The 18,866-nt window shown below is 56.0% G+C and overlaps 1 protein-coding gene across 1 annotated transcript in view; it reads left to right on the top strand.

Moving 5' to 3' along the window:
• The window catches only part of Col4a2 (collagen type IV alpha 2 chain), a 115,877-nt gene that overhangs the window by 32,179 nt on the left and 64,832 nt on the right, over positions 1–18,866 (top strand). Inside the window, exon 4 of the mRNA XM_023715213.1 lies at positions 806–886. Within this exon, the coding sequence (XP_023570981.1) occupies positions 806–886 (81 nt within the window). The remainder of the gene's footprint in view (positions 1–805; positions 887–18,866) is intronic.

Below are 18,866 nucleotides of genomic sequence, written 5' to 3'. Positions count from 1 at the left end.
TGAGCCGCCAGGCACAGTGGGGACAGTGACACACTGCATGCTTGTCCTGAGAGCATCCGACCTGTAGTGGGGGGTGGCCCAGTATCACCACAACCCGACTATGTTCAGGCTCCCCGGAGGTGACTCAGCTGGGTGGGTTCCGTGAGGGCCTCGGACATGGGGCTGAAAGCAAGGCAGCACAGGGCGAGGCCAGGCTCTCCTGCGACGATCCAGTTGGGGGGGGGGGCAGCCCAGCTTGCCTGTTACTGGGGTGCTGTCGCATCGCACCTGTGGGTGCGCCACATCACCCGCCATGAGGGGAGGGGGTGCGTGTGGCACTGGGCCTGCCTCAGTGCTGCCCCCAGAGGGACCCTTCCCCTTCCTTTCCAGCTCTCCTCCACCTCTGGGCCGAAGGGACACTGCTTGCTGTCCCCTGGTGTCCCCGGGGTGTCCTCACTGGCACTGTCTCCACCCCCAAGTCCCTGGCCCAGGAACACTGCCAGCCCAGGGCGCTGCTCAGCTCCTGCATCCCCCAGTGGGAGGCCTTGGAAAGCCACCGACCACAGGGTGCCCTGTACACAACCTGGTCTCTGGGATGATGATGTCCTCCACTGAGCTGTGCCCTGTGGGAGGCCGGACGTGATCAGGCAGGGGAGGAGAGGGTCCTGTGCCCCTCCCCCCACCTTACAGTGAACCTGACGCTGCTCAGGAAAACGCATGTCAGGGTTTGGGGGTGCCCTGAGCTGTGGAGGTAGGCGGCTCTGCAGGCAGGCGACGACTGTGCTGCGTGCCCCTGGATGACCAGCTGTGTGCTTCATTTTTGCAGGGTGTGAAGAAGCTCGAAGTGCCCTGCGGAGGAAGAGACTGCAGCGGAGGCTGCCAGTGTTACCCCGAGAAAGGAGGCCGCGTAAGTCCGAGCTCGCGCTCACTGTCCTCCCTCGCACCCTGCTCCCTAGCTGCCGCCTAAGAAACATAACACCTGTGCGTCCCCTGTCACACAAGGAGCACTGAGAGACAGGCGGCCTGTGCACGTTCCTGCCTCCTGCTCACTGTGCTGAACCCGTGCACAGTTGGACCCATATCTGCCAAGGGCTGGCCAGGACCCCCAAGAGCAGCAAGGTCTGCGTCCTGTGCGGGTCACTTGGCGTCCTCCCGGCTACGTCAAACGGTTTTCTCAGGTACTCCTGAGGCCTAGTGCAGTCTGAATGCCACACAGATGGGTGCGGTGCTGCGTCATGTGGGAAACAGGCTGGGGAAGTCTGCACAGGCTCGGGGTGGCGCGGTGCTTTCCTGATGTCTCCGGTCCAGGGTGGATGGAGTCTGCTAGCACGAAACCCACAGATGCAGGGGCCAGCTGTGTGTGTGTGTGTGTGTGTGCGTGCGTGTGTGTGCGTGCGTGTACATGTGTACACAGCTATATGTAAAGTGCAGTGAGGTTTTTACACGTGTATTTTACACAAACAAGCATTTTATAGAAATCTATAAAGGAAAGCGCAGTTGTGCGCGTGCCACAGCCAAGGCGTGCGAGCTAGACAGCACTGACTGGGGCACCTTGACGTTGATTCTGGCAGAATCACGCCCTTGCTGGATGCCGGGGGCAGCCGTGAGTGCGCAGGAAAGCCAGCCTGGCCCGAGGATGAGTTGGGTGTGTTCGGGGCCTGGCTCACATAGCCAGTCAGTCTCCCAGTCAGTCTCCCAGCAGCGGCCTTGCCTTCAGAGGGCCGGGAGAGCGGTGCCAGAGCTGCTGAGGCCCAGGTTTGATCCCTGGCACCACAAAGCACACAGAGCGAGCAGTGTTCACACATCGGCACTACCTCTTTCTATAAGGTAGTGTTTCTGCGTCTCACTTCCGGGGGCCACGTGTCCCTGAGACCCGGGATGGTCTCCACCTTGGTCTGGAGAAGGCCTGGCTATGGGAAGTGTTGCCTGTGTGGCCGTTGGGGTCACAAAGCATGACAGTCTTGGCGTCCCTATGAGTTTCATGCTGTCAGATCCCGACAGTGGATGTTAGAGTGGCTGCGCCCCTTTCATCCCCCTAGGGAGGACATCCGTCTTTGGGAGTATGGCCCTGTGGTCAGGTCCCCCACAGTTATACCACCACTCCTAGTTCGCTTCTTATAATCTAACAGACGGCACGATGACGAGGACCTCCTGGTGAATTTGAGTTTGGTGCCCCCCCCCACATGCGACTGACCAATACCCCAGTGTGGAGGGCACAGCGCCTAGGCCTCGGGGCCACAGGCCCACACTCTGTTCATCAGGAGCTGCAGCTCTCCAGTGAGTGACCCTACGGTTTAGCAGAGGGCTTCTCTGCTTGGCCTGGGAGCCTGTGTTATAGGAATTGCTATGTGAAGGTCATTCTTCAGCCTTTCTCAAGGGGAAATGTTTTCTAAATATCAGAAGCCATTTCCTGAGTCCTACAATTCCCCTTGGTCCCCGCTATAGATTTTCCCAGCGATGACAACTGAGTCGGTGACCAGCGCCTGCTCCCTGAGCACTTGGCTGCCTCGGCCTTATATGGGCAGGAAGTGGATAAATCAGCAGTGTGGTTTCCGCTAGCAGCTTGGGGGCGGAGCTGGAGTCCGGGTTCTCTTCGCTGTCCACACTGGTCAGCCACATGGAGCCCATGTGCCCGAGCAGAGGCACAAGCCCTGATCCTTCTGCTTTCTGTGATCATCCAATGCAGAACACTGTTCACCCTGCCTTGCCCAGAGCCTTGTTCTGGATAAAGACAGCTTGTCTTGGTTATTTAGTAGGCTCGTGGGCACAGGAGTGTGTGCCCATATGGTGCCCAGCATCTTCTCAAGGAGGGCATGGGGGGGTTCTCTATGATTCCTGGACCTCTGTGACTTAGGAAACACACACACAGAGCGTGAGCCCCTCTGTCTCCCAGAGCCCCCCGTGAAGGAGGCACGGGAGTCTGTCTCCCCCGTGGTCACATGAAGGGCAGAAGGTCCACCTCCAGCTGGCTCAATTCACACCCAAGATCCCGAGCGGGTGAGGGCTGGGCTTTGCTGCAGTTCCGAGGCAGCTGGCAGACTCCGGTCACCTGAGGGGCCTGATAGTCATCTCAGAAGCTTGTAGAGGAGACAGGAAGCAATGCCCACTCGCTCCTTGGCTATAGGGACACCTTCCGGACCCACATGGCCCAGTGCACTGCGAGGGAGGCACTGTGTGTGCTGCGTGACGCCTGACGCGGCCACCTAGCCCACTACCCTGGACAGCCAGGGACGCTGCGGCAGCCGGCACAGAGGGCCGTCTAGGTAGCACCAGCGTGTCGCTGTGCGGCAGCCAGTGAACAGGCAGGAAGGGCTAAGGGTGAAAAGAGAGAGCCCTGTGTGGCCGTGTGCTGGGACGACCGTGTGTCCTTAGAGTCCTCTAAGCCTGTGGACGGCAGTGTGTGTGCAATAAACACCAGCCGACAGATCTTCAGGCTTGTCTCCTCACAAAGCCATGTCGGCCCTCTGGTGTGATGGTACTTTTTTTTAAGAAATACACAACATAAAAATAGCAGCCACTGGAGTCCGCGCCCAGAGCCTCCTGCGAGGGTAGCCTGTTTGTTCCCACATCTCCCGGGGCTGCTGGCCGCGGGTCTGCCCCACTGCAGCCGCTGCTAGAGCTGCGATCTAAACGCCTTCCTGCACCCGGGCCTGACTCAGCCTTATATGGACACGGCCCCAGGCCTGCGTCCTCGCCATGGCCACAGACCCAGCAGGGGCTGCTGGGTAATTCCTGGCTTCTGATCGGAGTCTGGAGCTGCCCAGCGAACGGCTGCGTGTGCAGCGTGGGCGGCCCAGTTCTTCTCCTCTCTGCACTGGGCGTTGAGCTGCAGAGCGAGGGGACCAAGGCAGAAGTAGTGGCTGAGCTCACAGCCTTTCCCTTCCTCCCTCCCCATCTGGTACTCACCCCGTTGCTCAAGGTCACACCAAGGTGAAGGGTGCTGCCACCCTGTGTCTCCAAGGTCTCTCATCCAAATGGTGGCAGCAGCCCTGGGGCTTTGCGAAGACTCAGAGCGCTGCAGGGTGAGGCTCTTTCACCGTTCCTCAGCAGTGGAGTCAGGAATAAGAGCACAGGGGACAAGAGATGGGACAGATGTTATGGGAACTTCTGTGCCTCAGAGCAGGGCCACCCTGGCCCCTGGTGGGGAGGAAAGAGGTTCAGAGCAGCACGGACCCCCCAGCAAAGCCTCCTCGGAGGTGGGTGGCCACCTGTGAGCCATGCTGCCAGCGACCACCTCACCCTGCCCCAGTGACACAGGGTAGCTCAGGGAGTGGTGGCCCCCAGAGCTGGAGACACGATCCCAGGCCAAGCAGGTGGACATGTGCAGGTGTGGGGCCCAGTACAGGCCTGTGCCTGTCTGCAGGCTCTGGGATGTGGGCTCAAGTCTGCGCCCCTGAGCTCCTCTGTCCGCAGCAGCAGCAGATCTACGCCTTCCACAGTGCTGCCTGCGCCTCTCCCTCCAGGAAGGGCAGAGACCCCTCGGAAGTAGCAGAGCCCATCTGGCTACTGGGCTGTACACTATCTCTCCCCTAGTTCTAAAACCAGGGGGTTATTTGTCCTGGCTCCTGCTGAGCACCGGGGCTGTGTGGTAATTCAATCATTTTCTGGAGGAGGCAGCTTTGGACAAGGCCACCTCCCTGTACATCATCACCACAGTGGCTTCTGGTCCGTGTCTGCCATCGCAGGATCTGGCTCGCAGTTGCACTCCTTGTGTACCCCTTGTGTCTCCTGCCAGGACCTCGTCCAGAGAGGAGGCCGAGGCAATGAGTGGGGGCATTGCAGCAGCAGAGTGCACTCACTGCGCTTTCTGCATGACTGGGGCCGAAGCAGGGTGACCACAGAAGGGATGGAGACGGACAGGAGAAGGCAGGGCTGTGGGAAGCCTGGGCAAGCCCAGGAGACACCCCTGGGGTGGAGAACAGCTGCTTCGCTGGCTAGAGTCCTTGGGAGGAAGCTGGGTTAGGTCCAGAGTTCTGGTCAGAGATAGTGCCCCCCCCAACCCGCACATGGCCCCCAACAGAGGAAGGAGGTCACATGTAGCCATGCTTGGCCATTAACATTATGTTTAGCCATTCAGTGATTATTTGTTGCACATTTGCTGGGTGCCAAGAGCACAGAGGCGCACAGGACTGCTGCCCTCGCCCTGATTCTTGGGGCTGCCCTGTGCTCTCCAGAGATACTGCCGGCACCACCTACAGGCTGCCTGGCTGGGACAGCGCTCTGAAGCCTTGAAATGTGGCCAGGGAGATGCAGGGTGAGCCCTAGGATTTACTCAAACTGATGAAATTCAAGGGAAATGGGCGCCCAGCCCGCCGGGCACCACATAGACCCTGGGATCTGATGAGGTGGGCAGACGGAGACCCAGGGGAGAGAAACAATGACGGGAAATCCGTGGTCAACAGCAAATCTTAGGTAGGAATGGAACCATGCCAGGATGTGTGGGACCAGGACAATGGAAAACTAGAGAATAGGACCAGGACCTGTGACCCACTGGCTTCTGTCTTTGCAGAAAGATGTTATCTGGAAGGTAAATAGGCCAGAGTGCGGATGTGTCCCTGAGTGTGCAGATGTGTATCCCGGGCCAGCCAGGGGAATTCCTTTCAGGCTCATCACCACACCCTCTGCCCCTCTAGAAAGCCCTTGCCTGTCGGCCTTGGTATAGGTGGTTAGCCACAAGCCTTAGACTCGATGCACTGGTGCTCTCCCTCCAGCAAGGTGTAGTAAGCGTCTTCTCAAAGCAGGACTTTGGCGAACTTGTAGACTCCAGCTGGCCATGCCACTGGGGAAGGGAGAAGCAACCTGTGCTTCCAGCCACTCTGACAAAGACCATGATAACGCTTGTCCAAAGGATGATAGGCCAGCCTGGAGCTCAAGCAAAAGGAAGAGTGCCTTGTTCAAATCCTGAAAAGACATAACTTGAGCATGGTACCACTGAGCAGCCGGGGAGACATCACCCTAGACAGGGCTTGGGTGCCAGTAGGTGTCCAGAGGGCCCAGAGGTGGTTCAGTGATAAAACACAGGCTTTGCACTGCAGGGCTCTGGCCTCTATTCCCAGCACATGCACCCCCAAAAGCTGTTTCGGTTTTTAAAAATCCGATTCCTTCACCCTGGAAATCCTTATTCCCTTCACTTGAAACATGGCCGCTTGCTCTATCCTGGGCTCTGTGGTGCCTCAGTAGGTAATAAGCCTCATAAATCCTTTGGTGAAAATTATTCACATGCTTGCACCTGAGCTACCTCACCGGAAGCTGTCCAGGTGACCGAGGACAGCTGCCCAGGCACCTGGTGATCCTGGCACTAGCAGAGAGCTCCCCTGCATGTGCACAGATGCTTTCAGTGGCCCTCGCCATAGACATTGGACCTGAATGCAGAGCCAAGCCAGACGTGTTGCTTGTTTTGTTTGTTGACATGCTTGCACACATATGCACACATGGGCATGCACGCACACACACATACGCACGCAAGCACATGCCACTCCAAAAACTATGCTTTGGCAGCTCCTCTACATTCTTTCATAACGAAAATGCTGCTTTGGATTCCAGGTGTTGCTAATGCATCCTGGAGGTATCTAGGACCTTAGATATGGGAGAAATAAGGTCCTGCCTTCCTCGGGGCGCTGCGCATCACTTTGACCAACACCATCCACAGAGCAAACTTTCAGGGCTCAGAGGAGGGAACAAGACTGAGAGAAAACTGCTTCCTCTTTGTTCCTTAGCTGGGTTTCTGGCTGATCAATATTTGGTGGAAAGCGGGGACATCGGAGTGGGGTTTGCAGAAGCCCAACAATGACCTGCAGGCCAGTAGGCAGCTGGTGTGGGCACAGAGTGGCCTTCAGTGCCCTTGGGACAGGGGCCTCCAGGAGTGCATCTTCCGTGTAATGGGCATCTGTCACCAAGAGCAGTGAGGAAAGCACTAGGCAGGCTGCATGTGAACAGTGCTGGGCTTTGGAGAAACCCAGTTCCGGTCCACACTGAGGACAGCAACAGTGACTGCTCCTGTCCTGGGTGGAGCTCAGAGGCCCCAGGTGGTCCCAAGCAGGGCTGAGGTCCTGCTGTGCCCACGAGCAAGTAGAGCCACAGGTTCCACAGACCTCACTCTGTCTCCTCTCAAAGGGACCTCGGTCACTTGTGGAGCTACGCTTGCATCCTGCCTGGAGGAGGCAGACCCTCGCCCAGGCCTCTGCCTTGGTTCATTCCCTTCCAGTCTCTGCTCAGTACATATGTGCAGCCCTCCATTGAGCCCAGAGCAGAACTGTGCCCAGCACTGGGTGCTTTCTCAGCAGTGTCTGAAAGCAGAGACCGGGTCTCTTCCAGGACAGGGACAGGAGCGCTGAGACTGCCATCTGCCCATGCAGTGTGTCCCATGCCTGTCCTGATCCCCAGGTTTCTGTACTTCTCTGCAGCAGTGGATAAACTTGAGAGACTCTGGCAAATCAGAAAAGGGCTCTTCTCATTTTCCTTGAGACCCAGTAAATTAATAACCCAAGAAAAACAGCAGAAGCAATGGAGCCCAGCAACACTTTGCACACTGTTTGGCTGAGAGTCTCCTGAACTTGCCAGGCAATGGAGCATCCGGGTGTGGGCACAAGGCCTCTTCTCTGCCTCATTTTCCCCTCTTTAGCCCTCAGGGACCAACCTGTCAGTGTTCAAGTAAAGAATGATCCACTCAGGGGGATGGCCAGATAGCTCAGTGAATTAAAGCTCCTGCTTAGGCAGATGCAGAGGCCAGGGTTCGATCCCCAGCCTGCATGCCAGCCCCAGGGCACATTGAGACAGCGATGGAGACTGGGTGTGGTAGCACATGCCTGTAATCTCAGCTCTTGGGAGGTTGAAAAAGGAAGATACCATGAGTCTGATCTGTGTAGTGAGACCCTGTAGACCCTATACTAAATACATTAAAAAAAAAAAAAAGAATGACCCACTCAGCTTGCTTTCTTGTCAAGGGCAAGCGTAAACAGTAAATTTATTTCTAATAGTTTCAAGCTTCAAAGTTTTCCTAAGGAGCCGGCCAACCAGAGGCCCTGAACAGCCTATGTCTCCAGCCTCCTGGCTCATTCATGTGGTATAGACAGCTGGCCCCTTCCTGGGGCCAGATTTTGACTCATCCAGGAGGCACGAAGCAGCTTTCAGTGGCCACAAGTCTCCACTGACCAGAGAGTAGAGCTGCCCCTCTACGTCCAGAAGACTGAAGGGAAGTAGACGGGCAGCCAGCAGCAGGGCCCTGGTCACCACACCAGCCAAGCATGGTTGGTTGCTCGCTCCCCGGCCCACACAGAGACCAGAAAGAAAGAACAGGAAACAACACGAAATGGGCCAGAAGTTATTAATGTCGTAAACAATTTCTTGGTCTAATAAGCTCTCAGATACATCATCAGCATTCATGTTTCTTATTGAGACGGCATCTTCGCTGACCACTCAGACTTCAAACTTAGCATCTGTTCTCAATAAAGAAACAGACGGTCAGGTGCGTGTCAGTGAGGCTGGTCTCTCTGCAATCAAACATAGAGAGCTGACACCTTTCTAATGTTCATGGGAATAATTGTTTTGAGGACAATACATTTTAAGTGGCAGTTGTGGCATTTTTAAAGTCCTGGGAAGATACTAGATGAGCTGCAAGGAAACCCTGGGGTAGCTTGTTATCCGCTGCACCCCCTCAGCACGTGTCAGCAAAAGCAGCCCGATTTGGCCAGAGGAGCATGGCCAGGCTTTGGGGACCAACGAACAATGCTGGCTGGGAACAGAGGTCATGGACTCCAGAGCCCGGGGAGCAGGCGGGTCTCCATGCAGACACTGCCTTCAACCTTCTGCTCTTCTCAGGCAGCTGGAGAAGTGGCAGTGCTTACAGGGGCGCGGAGTCACAGGGCGGGAGCCAGATACCGCATCCTTAGCAGATCTTACTGTGTACCCCCAGCCCTGACAGTGCAGTCTGAAAGAGAGGCTGAATACTAGCGCAGAGAACTCACACAGACCTCTGCAGCGGCGGGCCAGCCCTCCTGCCGCTGAGGCCTTGGGGTGAATTCCCCGTCAGTTAACACCTGATGTTGTACAAATATTTGCACTCTTCTGCCCAGAGCGAGGGCGTCATTAGTCTACAGGCTCAACCTGCAGCTTTTTTTTTTTTTTTTAATGAAAAGGAATTGTCTTGGGCCACATAAAAAATAAATATTATAGTTAATGTATGTAAGTAACAAGGATTCCTTTATTTTTATTTTTATAACATTAAAAACAGAATTGGCAGGCTTTCTCCCCCGCGGCACTTCAAGGGAGGGCGGGAAAGTACCCCCACCAGCCTGCAGTTCCTGGGTGGCTGCAGTGGAGGAAACCAGGCAGACGTTCCTGGTAACGCAATGAACAAAGGGGGCAAAGATTAAAAATGCGCATACGCACAGAGGAGCTTTCTATCTGTCGGGAATGAGGCTCACGCAGGACTCAGTTTGTTTTAGGTTCTCTGTGCTTTTACACTATAAAGTAATTGTACTCTGAAATGTTGAGCTAAAAACCTTCTCTTCAAACTGGAACTTTGCTTTGGGATGGCCTAACATCAAGTCCTACCCAGGGCAGAGCTCAAGGGAATAAAACTCACCCACAGCTTCCGGTAGAAGAAGCCAACAGAGGTAGCCTGGGGGTGCATCTGGGGACAGACACCCCCTTCCCATAAAAGGAAAGAGCCAGGCGTTGACGCACGCTGCCGGGAAGGAGGCTTGCAGGGGCGGCAAGATAGCCCTCTGTTCCCTTCCCAGCGTCCATCTCCTTAGAAGGGATTTGGCCTCCTGTGGTGCTTCTCTCCCATTGCTCTGCACTTTGAAGAGTCAGACCCAGAGACCCCAGCTGTCTCTGTGGAGAGCAAGGGCTCCCGGAGCACCCTGAGGGCATGGAGTCACAGAATAAAGTGAGATGTGTGCCATGGGCATGCTACATTTAACCAGTAACTTTTTAAAATTCCCAACCAACTAAGCACAAAGAGAAAGGGATTGAACTAAATCATAGCATTTGGGGGCTGCTCTGCATCCCAAGAAGGCCGCCGTCCTGCAGTTAGGGTCACAGGCACAGCGGTGCTGATGGCTTACTGCCAGCTTCCCCAGCCCCAGGCCTTGAATTTCCCAGGCATTAAGGGACAGTGCTTCCCACCACTGCGACATGGGTCTGATGGGCAAGAAGCGCCAGCGGTGGCTTATGCAGCAGCCAGCATCACCAGGGTCCTCGGTGAAGCTGTGGCAGAGGAGGAGGTTAGCTGGCTGCTCAGGGAGCCCCTCTACCCTGCACCCAGGCCCATGGCCTCAGGTCCCCACGACCCTGCTTGCTGTCCACCCCCAGGCTCCGGTGGGCATTCTCGCCCTCACCAGCCCCCTTCTTGTGGTCTGCATGGGACAGCAGAGCTTAGACAAGAGCATAGCCTCCAACCTCATAGTAAAGCACCACTACCTGGGAGCTTCACCTGCCCCCGACTTCCTGTGCAGACATCACCCTTCCCTGGCCTCCTGCTCTAGGCTTCTCCCTCTTCTTCTCTGACCCAGCACTTCCCCGCCTGTCCTGTCTCCCCAGCTGGGCACAGCCCTCCTGAGCCCACCCTGAATCCACATCACCCTGTTTGCCGGGCTGTCTGCCATGGTGCTGCTCTGTGCCGCCTTCCACCAGTGTATTCCTATTTTGCTTTCAGTAACTGTGTGTGTTCCTTTTTATTTTTGTGTTTTGACTAGGGGTCTTCATTTGTGTGGTTTAGTTTTGAACGCTGGCCCAGGGCTTGACTCTGACTCCTGCCGAATTCTTGAGAGGTGCAGCTGCAGCCCGTAATGTGGGAACGAGGCGCTGCCTGCCCTGGCTGCGTCCCTCGGCCTCTCTCCTCTCCCTTCTGCTTCTGATCTAATTCAAACACAGACATTCCATGAAGATGGCTGTGGACCAAGAAGGAGATTTCTAAATGTTAATTGCCACTGGTATTTTTAGGGCTTTATTTTGAGGCTAGCATTAATGAAAAGGGATATCTAGTCATCTGCATGTAGCATAATCAAACCGAGGAAATAAACAAAAAGAACTTTGTGGGTACAAACGAACATCCTAAATCCAGAAGACTGGGAAAAAAGGCTTCTTTAATACAAGGAAATAAAATTTAACAAAAATAGTGTCCTTCAAAAATGTCATCTGTCTTGGAAGGAAAGATGAGTAATGGAAACCCCACGCTGGTGACAAAGATGAATGAGAGTCGTCGCACGGAGGCCGGGGCCGCCCGGCCGCCAAGGTCCCTCCCGATGCTGCCGGCGTGGTGACCGCCAGCTCGAGCCCGAGAGCGACCCCTGGCGCGAAGTGTGCGGGGGCAGAAGCCGCCGCGCGTGTGTGCGCTGCGCGTGGGAGCGAGTGTGCGCATGCGCGCTTTCGCTTCCGCTTCAAGCGCCATAGAGTTCACGTTTGTCGAGTGTTTGTATGCTTTGGGTGTATCTCCAGGGGAGGAACAGGTGACTGCCGTGGAAACCCTTTCATGAGCTGGTGTTTCAATACGGGATTTTAGATATTTTTAGCATTTAATGTAAGCAGATAATTTTTTTAAAAGAAGAGAAGACAACTTAGTTGAAGACAGTGAAGGAGGAAACGTGATGACAGAATTAAAAGTGAACTGCCCTTATCTGCGAAGTGGAGCCGCGTGTGGCTGGCTGCTGCTAGGGACTGCACTGTTGAGTTCTAAACTTAGCCTCCTTGTGCATCCGAACTAGGCCCCATGCACCCGAGCAGCTTGCGCAATAACCGAAATGTTGTGGAAAATGAAAGGCCGTCTGCGTGCGCCTCTGCTCTGGGCAGGGACCCTCTCCGTCCTTTGGGGTGGCACCCTCCGTCCTCCAGCCAACCGCATGGGACACTGCTGTCGGCTTTGGGACCCTGGCAGCCTCTCCTCTGTCCTCTCTCATGAGGAGCCCCGTCCGCCCTGCATTCCAGTGGCCCCGCTCAAGTTCACAGGAGCTTGGGCTCCGAGTGAGCCCGGAACAGCGGGATGGCAGCACCCCGCCGGGACCCCAGGGGCCTGCACCCCGCCCCGCCCCCGGCTGAGATGGTGGCTTTGAGAGAAGGGATCGAACCGCAGGGCTCACCCAGTGCTGGGGCAGGCACCGAGGGCGCTGGGCTCCCCACGTCCCTCAACAGGCGCTTTCCTTTAAGAAAAAGTGTAAGTCTTGTCACTGGAGACCACGCCGCAGTGCCCGTCTGCTTTGTAGCATGCTGGGCTGTATCCGAGCTGAAGCCCTCCTCGCTGGCACCCTTCCTGCGGCATTTTTGTAATCAGTGAGATCTGTGTTGTGCTATTGTTTCAGATTTAGAGACACTACTGTTTATATATCGCTGCAGTTCTTTTTAGCATGTGTTATTTCTAGACGACAATCAAGTTCTTTTCCCTTTTTACTTTATTTTTATTTTTTGTTTGTTTTTTGAGACAGCTCTTAATATGCAGTTTGGGGTGGCCTTGAACTTGTAACCGAGGCTGGCCTCCCACTCACAGAGATCCTCTTACCTCAGCCTCCCAAGTGCTGGCATTTCAGGCATGCACCACCACGCCGAGTTCCAACTCTTTTTTTGTGTATGGAGATCTTTTCCCCTTCTCCCCAGATACCCTGAAAAGATAGAGATTTCCAACCGTAAGCAGCAGGTTGCACTGCTCCGGTGTGCTCTGCGCCCTCACTGAAGTCTCTCCCCCTGCCCCTGCAGTACAGCTATTATTATTTTTAGACATTCCAGATGTTTCCTGTCCCTGCTTGGCAGGCTCAGTGTCTGCCTGCTGTCTGCGCACCTGAGCTCCCATTGTCGCAGCATGCACAATGGCTGTCAAGGAGGTCCCTGGCCTGGCCCAAGGACTGTTTCCCAGAGTGCAGCTGGGGCTGCCGGTGTGTGTCCACGTGCTGCCCCCCTGAGCCCCATGGTGCTGAGCAAGTGCTGATAGGATCTCACTCTTTATTTTGGTTGAACAAAATTTTTGCTAAACAAAAGTTGTTCTATGTCCACGGCCTTGGAGACTTTTTAGTAAAATAGCTCAGGGCAGAGGTCTCCCCGCTGGTGACACTCCTCCCTGCCCTGCCACTCTGGAATTATCTTGCAAACAAGGAAGACAGACATAAGCAAGCTGTTCCTTATCTCTGCCCATTCCCCAGGGTAGCACATCACAGATCTGGGTCTGGCACCCTCTACCTGGAGATAAGGGCCCCCCTTGATGGCGCGACTGTCCTGTGTGTGCTTTGATGTCCCAGGGCTTCCGCCCTGCTGCAGGCCCTCGCGGTCCTTCTGCCTGGACTCATGCTGCTGTTACAGGGTCAGAGTTCACCACAGAACAGAATCCCAGATGGTCCGACTTTCGATGTTCCCCTCTCTCGGTGGTGGGAAAGTGACCCACATGTGCTGCAAACCCCGCTTCAGATGTCGCCTCTGGCCTTTCCAGGCAGGCGAGACTCCACTGCTCTGTAGGCGCGGTGCCGGGTGATTTTGCAAGACAGGATCTGAGTTAAGTGCTCTGACCCTGGTTCCTGGGACTGGGCTGCCCTTGAGGCTCCGCAGTTGGGGGATTAAACACACTTTCAACTTACCGGTGGAGGGATGGAGGGCATGCTTAGGTCCTGGCCAGCGATCACAGCTTCTGACGGCTATTAGAATGTCAGTAGAAATTCTCACTCATTCTGGAAACCCCCAGAGCACACATTTTTACCTTCCAAATTTGTCCCACTCGGCAAATTACGCACAGGAATCTCCCAAATGTTAGCATGTGCTGGGGCTGTGGACGCAGAGCTCCTGCAGGCTCAACAGGTCCCGGACGCGCAGTGCGGGGACCCTCGTGCAGGCGAGGCCCAGGCCGCCAGCGTGCTGCGAGCCGGCATCTGCCCACGTGAGACTCCTTCCCTGGAGGGGACAGGCTTAGACCACTGCAGAAGATGAGCGCCTGGCTGAGGGCAGGTGGCTCCCCTAGGAAGGGGGTGTCTTTAATTTGTCACATGGATTGTCACTGTGTATGGTCACTGAGGAGCCAGCCCACCAGGTGCCCACCTGATGGAGCTCCGGGGAGGACACAGCCTGTCTACGCCCAGGGACAAGAGCTCGTCTAACCCCTCCCTCCCATCCCTTCATCCCTTCCCTTCCTTCTGGATCCCCGAGGGCTGACTGTTGGCTCTGGGTGACCTGACGACCTGTCCAGGACCATCACTGCTGTCCTGGGGTGCCCCTGAGTGGGACCGAGACACCCCAAGCCAAAGGTGTTACCTAAGGGACCAGGGGAGGGGAGGGCCCCTTTTTAGATGACCTGACATAGTGAAAGCTTTTCAGAGCGATCCCCGGTGGCTGTCTTCTCGAGGAAGTGCCTCGTCTCTCCTTTCTTCTGCTTTTGCTTTGACCGTGGAGATATTTATTAAGCTGAGCTAAACTTGGTAGAAACAGGTAACAGGAAAGAACATGTGACATGTGAGGAAGGTGGGTATCTGAGCCCATGCCGAGAGGGTCTCCCGGTATCCACAGCTTCACTCAGATTTATGATTTGAGCGGAACACGGGCGTGTTTCTGCAGAGCAGTCCTTTGCAGAATTTCATTTACTCTTCTAGTAAATTATATATATTCTTCCCCTCGTTAGTGGCCCAACTCCAGCAGCGGTTGATGGACTCCTTGCAGTCTTGTGAGGATGATCAGACCCCGCCCCGCCCGACCTGAGCAAAGGCGCCCATCCGCAGGTGTCTTGGTTCAGCCGGGAGCCAGGCCCCCGCTTCCTCCAGCCTCCCTTCTTTTGTAGTCCTCTTTGCTGCTTCCTTTCTGGAAGCGGCCCCTCCCCCCTAACGTCCATCTCGGCACCGAGGGCGGCTTCTCTGGAGTCTCGGGGATTTGCTCCCCGCCCCCATCTGCAAATAAAACCCAAAGGTAAGGAAGTGTGGATGAGGAGAAAGAGCCTGGTCAAACAAATAGACACAGAACAAATGTCTGCGTAGAGAGATCTTGCCCTAATTGGAGAAACTGAGGCCCACTGTGGTCTGGGCATTTGTCCAGCCTCGGGTGACAGGGTGAGGTCTCTAGGTCTCCTACCAGAAGACTGGCAGAACAGAGCAAACCCGAATTACCACCAAACCTGAGAGGCTTGGCGAGTGCCTGATTGCAAGAGAGAGAGGACACGGCCCTACGGGAGGGGCTGAGCCCCCGAACCAGAACAGAGCGGTTAGGAAGGATGCTCAGACCACGCCAAGTGGCCACTCTGGATGCGGCTCTGAGCGACAGGAAAGGTACCCCCAGTCCATCTGCCCCGGCCGTGGGCAAGTCCTTTGCCCCGGGGCTGTGTCCCAGTCTGTTGTACAGGTGGTGGGACGCAGGGGTCTCTGTGGTTAGTTCGTGACGAGCACTCCCGAATGGGGCTTCCCATCTGTGCTGTACAGGGCATGGCCCATCAGAGCAGTGGCTGCTCACAGTGTCAGCCACCCAGGGACACCACCAGCCTGTATGTGCACCGCAGTAAGGCAGACCTGGCCCTCGCACTGTCCTCCAGGCCCTCTGTTCTATCAGTTCTGCTCCATGCAGGGGTTGTCAGGGTCTTACTGGGTGTTATTTATAAATATTTTCCGGGATTTGTAGGTAGAATAGGCAGAATGGTTTGTTCACCGAGGGCCTTGGGGCAGGTCCCCGAGGGTGGGCCGGGACCGCACTGCCCCTGCCTTCAGGTCATTACGATGGAGTCTGGTCTCTGGGGGACATGAGACCCAGCATCCTCCGCTGCCCCAGACTGCATCCACACAGCCCGGACACTGCTCAGCACCCCACAGACTCAGCACAGAGAATCATGGGCTGTGTGGTCAGTGGAGCGCAAGGTCAGGACGACACTGTCCTGGGCACTGGAGTCAGGAGGGCCCCAAGAGCACGCCAGACTCATCGCCAGAAGAGCTGCTCTTGGGACGTGCTCCCCCACTTGAGCACAATTCATTTCTTTCGCTTACTCCGGTGCTGGAGCTCCTGCTAGGTGTGAGGCTCCAGCCGCTACGCAAGAGCTGCAGGTGTCCTCCCTCCCTGCTCGGCCCCCCCGGCTGGACCCGCAGGTGCATGGGGGGGCGGCCCCTCCTGGTCCACAGGGCCAAGCTGGGCCTGGATGCAGGGCCTGGCTGCAGTGCACTGGGGGTGACCTTGCCGGTCCCAGGACAAGACTGCCTCGAGTGCCCAGGTCAACTTCCAGACAGTGTCCAGCATGCAGGAAGCCTGCAGTGGGTAGGTCACCGAGTCCCTCGGGCGCGCACGCAGGCTGGCATGGCCAGAGCTTCCTGCTGCCTCCCCAGCAGCTTCCTTTATGCCACCATCCAACCTCAGCAGGAAGCACCCTGGGCTGCACAGCCCACCAGTCTGGGAGCCCCATCCCTTTGTAGCACCTGTACTACTCCCGGAGCTCCCAGGACGAGGCCACATCTGCAGGCCTCCACCCTCAGGAAAGCTCAGTCCTGACAGCCTGGGCGGCCAGGCCTTGCCCCAGATTTATGGGATACTTTCATTTTAAGGGAAAAATCAAGAACAGATCCCTTGAACTATGGTACCTTTTCTTTCCACTGTCACTTATTAATGTTTTTGGAGGGAGATTTTCTTTACTGGGCATGGTGCTCACACCTATCATCCCAACAGACAGGAGGCTGAGGCAGGAGGATCGCTTCAAGTTCCAGGCCAGCCTGGGCTACAAAGTGAGACTCTGCCTCAAAAGCAAAAGCAGGAAAGAGGCTTTTCTAAAGAGGAACTTCTCATGTGCTTTTGCCTGATCCACAGTAATTCACCGTCTCTCACCTGTATGGCTTAACATTTTAGTGCAAAGTCAAGATCTGAACGTTAACATCAGAAGCACACACCAGCGTGCATGTAGCTAACTCCGGGCCCTGCCCGACCTCAGGGAGGGCTCGGTCACCATGTGGCATATGCACCACTGAAGGAGGCAGAGCTTGTTGCCACCATGCGCAGAAGCCAGGCAGGCAGGAGCCTACGAGACCCCTACTGCCGTACCTCAAACTGGAGCTGGGCTCACTGCCCGGCTCCCTGCATCACGGCCCTGCCGCTGCCATCCACCGCAGCCTGGCCACAGGTACACAGACACTGCAGACGTTGGGAAGAAAGGACACTGCTACAGAGTAAAACACAACCGACCCTACAGGACCAGGTGCCCACTGGAGCTGTGTGTGCCCGGCTCTGTGTCTCAGGCCAGCAGAGGGTCCCACATGGCAGGAACAAGGTGCCCTGCACCCTGACAGGACACTCCCACTTCGTGGATGGGTCAGAGAAGGTGGCACGGGCAGCCACCCCTCAGGCCACATAGGACCTGCATTTGGGGCCGTCCTCCTGTTGGCCCAGAGGCCACTGTTTCGCCCAGCCCAGGGCCACCAGCCCTGCTCCTCATCAGGGACCCAGGGAACGAAATGTGTGTCAGCGCTGCACGGTCGTCTCAGCAGCAGGTATCCGTCCTCTGAGCCCACACTGTGGGTGCAGGCGCCCCTTCTCCTGGACATCACTTTCCACCAGGAGCTGATGCCCAGCCTCAGTCCTTCCCGACTCCAGTGGCACAGGTTTGCATCTGGCCACGGTCCTCACAGCCACCTCCTGCAGCAGTGGCATCGTTGCTGTCCACTACGCTCCTAAGGTGAGCAGCCGATGCCTGAGGCAGAGCGCACCCAGCGGGGCATCCACATGTCAGCCCACACTCTGGGCCGAGCCTGTCCTGAGCCTTCTTCGTCCCCACCCCAGACGAAGGGCCGTGGCACCACCCCAAGATCAAGAGCATTTGCTCTAAGCAGCTGTGTGCTGCTTTGGCGTCCTTGCAGAGGAGCCAAATGGAACAAATTCTTTCCATAGCATATTTTTAAAGACTTAAGGGGGGAAAACAAGCCTTGGAGTTTTCATAGGACAATGTGCCTGGTCTTCCACCTCCGTCCCCAGAGAGCAGCGTGAATCATGGCTGCGATGAGGAAGCAGCCGGGCAGGTGCCGCGGCACAGGGCATGAGTCGTCGCTTTCCGTGGCTGCTTTGGAAATAGAGCGCGCATTTCTGGCACCTGTGTGCGTAGTTTCACTTCCAGCGTGGCCACGGAGCAAATGCAGGGCAAACTGATGCCACACTGCACACAGAATTGGAGGAGCCACTCAATACCATCTTCATGTCACATCGAAAGCTTTTAAGCAGATCCAGTTATAAAAGACAGAATGGTCAGAAGAAATCAGCATCAAAACTTCCTTCCTTTCCAACCTCAGGCAGCCCCATCGGAGTTAGTGGGCAGATAGTTCATTGCCCACACAGCCTTCACAAGGAGACCCCAGTGGCTCCATCCCCACCTCCCTGCTCACAGTAAATGCGCACTTTGGCGAACAGAAGGTAACCTGCCGATCAGATGTCCATGCTTCCATCTGAGCAGGGCGGCGACAGGCTTCTGTCATGGTGCCTTGGGAGAGAGGCTCTGGGGTGCACAGCGGGCTCATGGACAGTGCGCACAGCCTCCACAGACGTTCCTGTCGTCTCTGTGACAAGGCCCTGGCTGAGAATCAATGCAACTTGCTCTTGCAAACTTCTCTGTAGATGCACCACATTTTAAAAATGACCCCAGTTCCTTATTTAACATTTGCTGAAGTTGTTGGAAAGAGGGCCGGCTCACCACGTGGCAGGAGGATGCTGGCTTCCCCGGAGGTGGTGCTGGTCGGAGCAGGTGCAGAAAACTGAGCAGGAAGCTTGCTCTTGCCTCGCGCCTTGATTTCATGAGCCGCCCAGTGGTTGCGTCACCCACGGAGAGCAGGAGGAAGAGAGGGAAAGGAGTGTTGTCTGGGAATACAGGAACTACTATTTTACAAATGCTGCTCTTCGAGAGTTGACGGCTTCAGAAAGACAGCGGTTCCGCTTTCATTTGATAGGTGTGCACGGCCGTGGTGGGGTTCTGGGCG

Source organism: Octodon degus, unplaced genomic scaffold, assembly GCF_000260255.1.
Source record: "Octodon degus isolate 3935 unplaced genomic scaffold, OctDeg1.0 scaffold00039, whole genome shotgun sequence".
Taxonomy (NCBI): Eukaryota; Metazoa; Chordata; class Mammalia; order Rodentia; family Octodontidae; genus Octodon; species Octodon degus.
The sequence above is the reverse complement of the archived record's forward strand: the minus strand, read 5'-3'. Positions and strand labels throughout refer to the sequence as shown.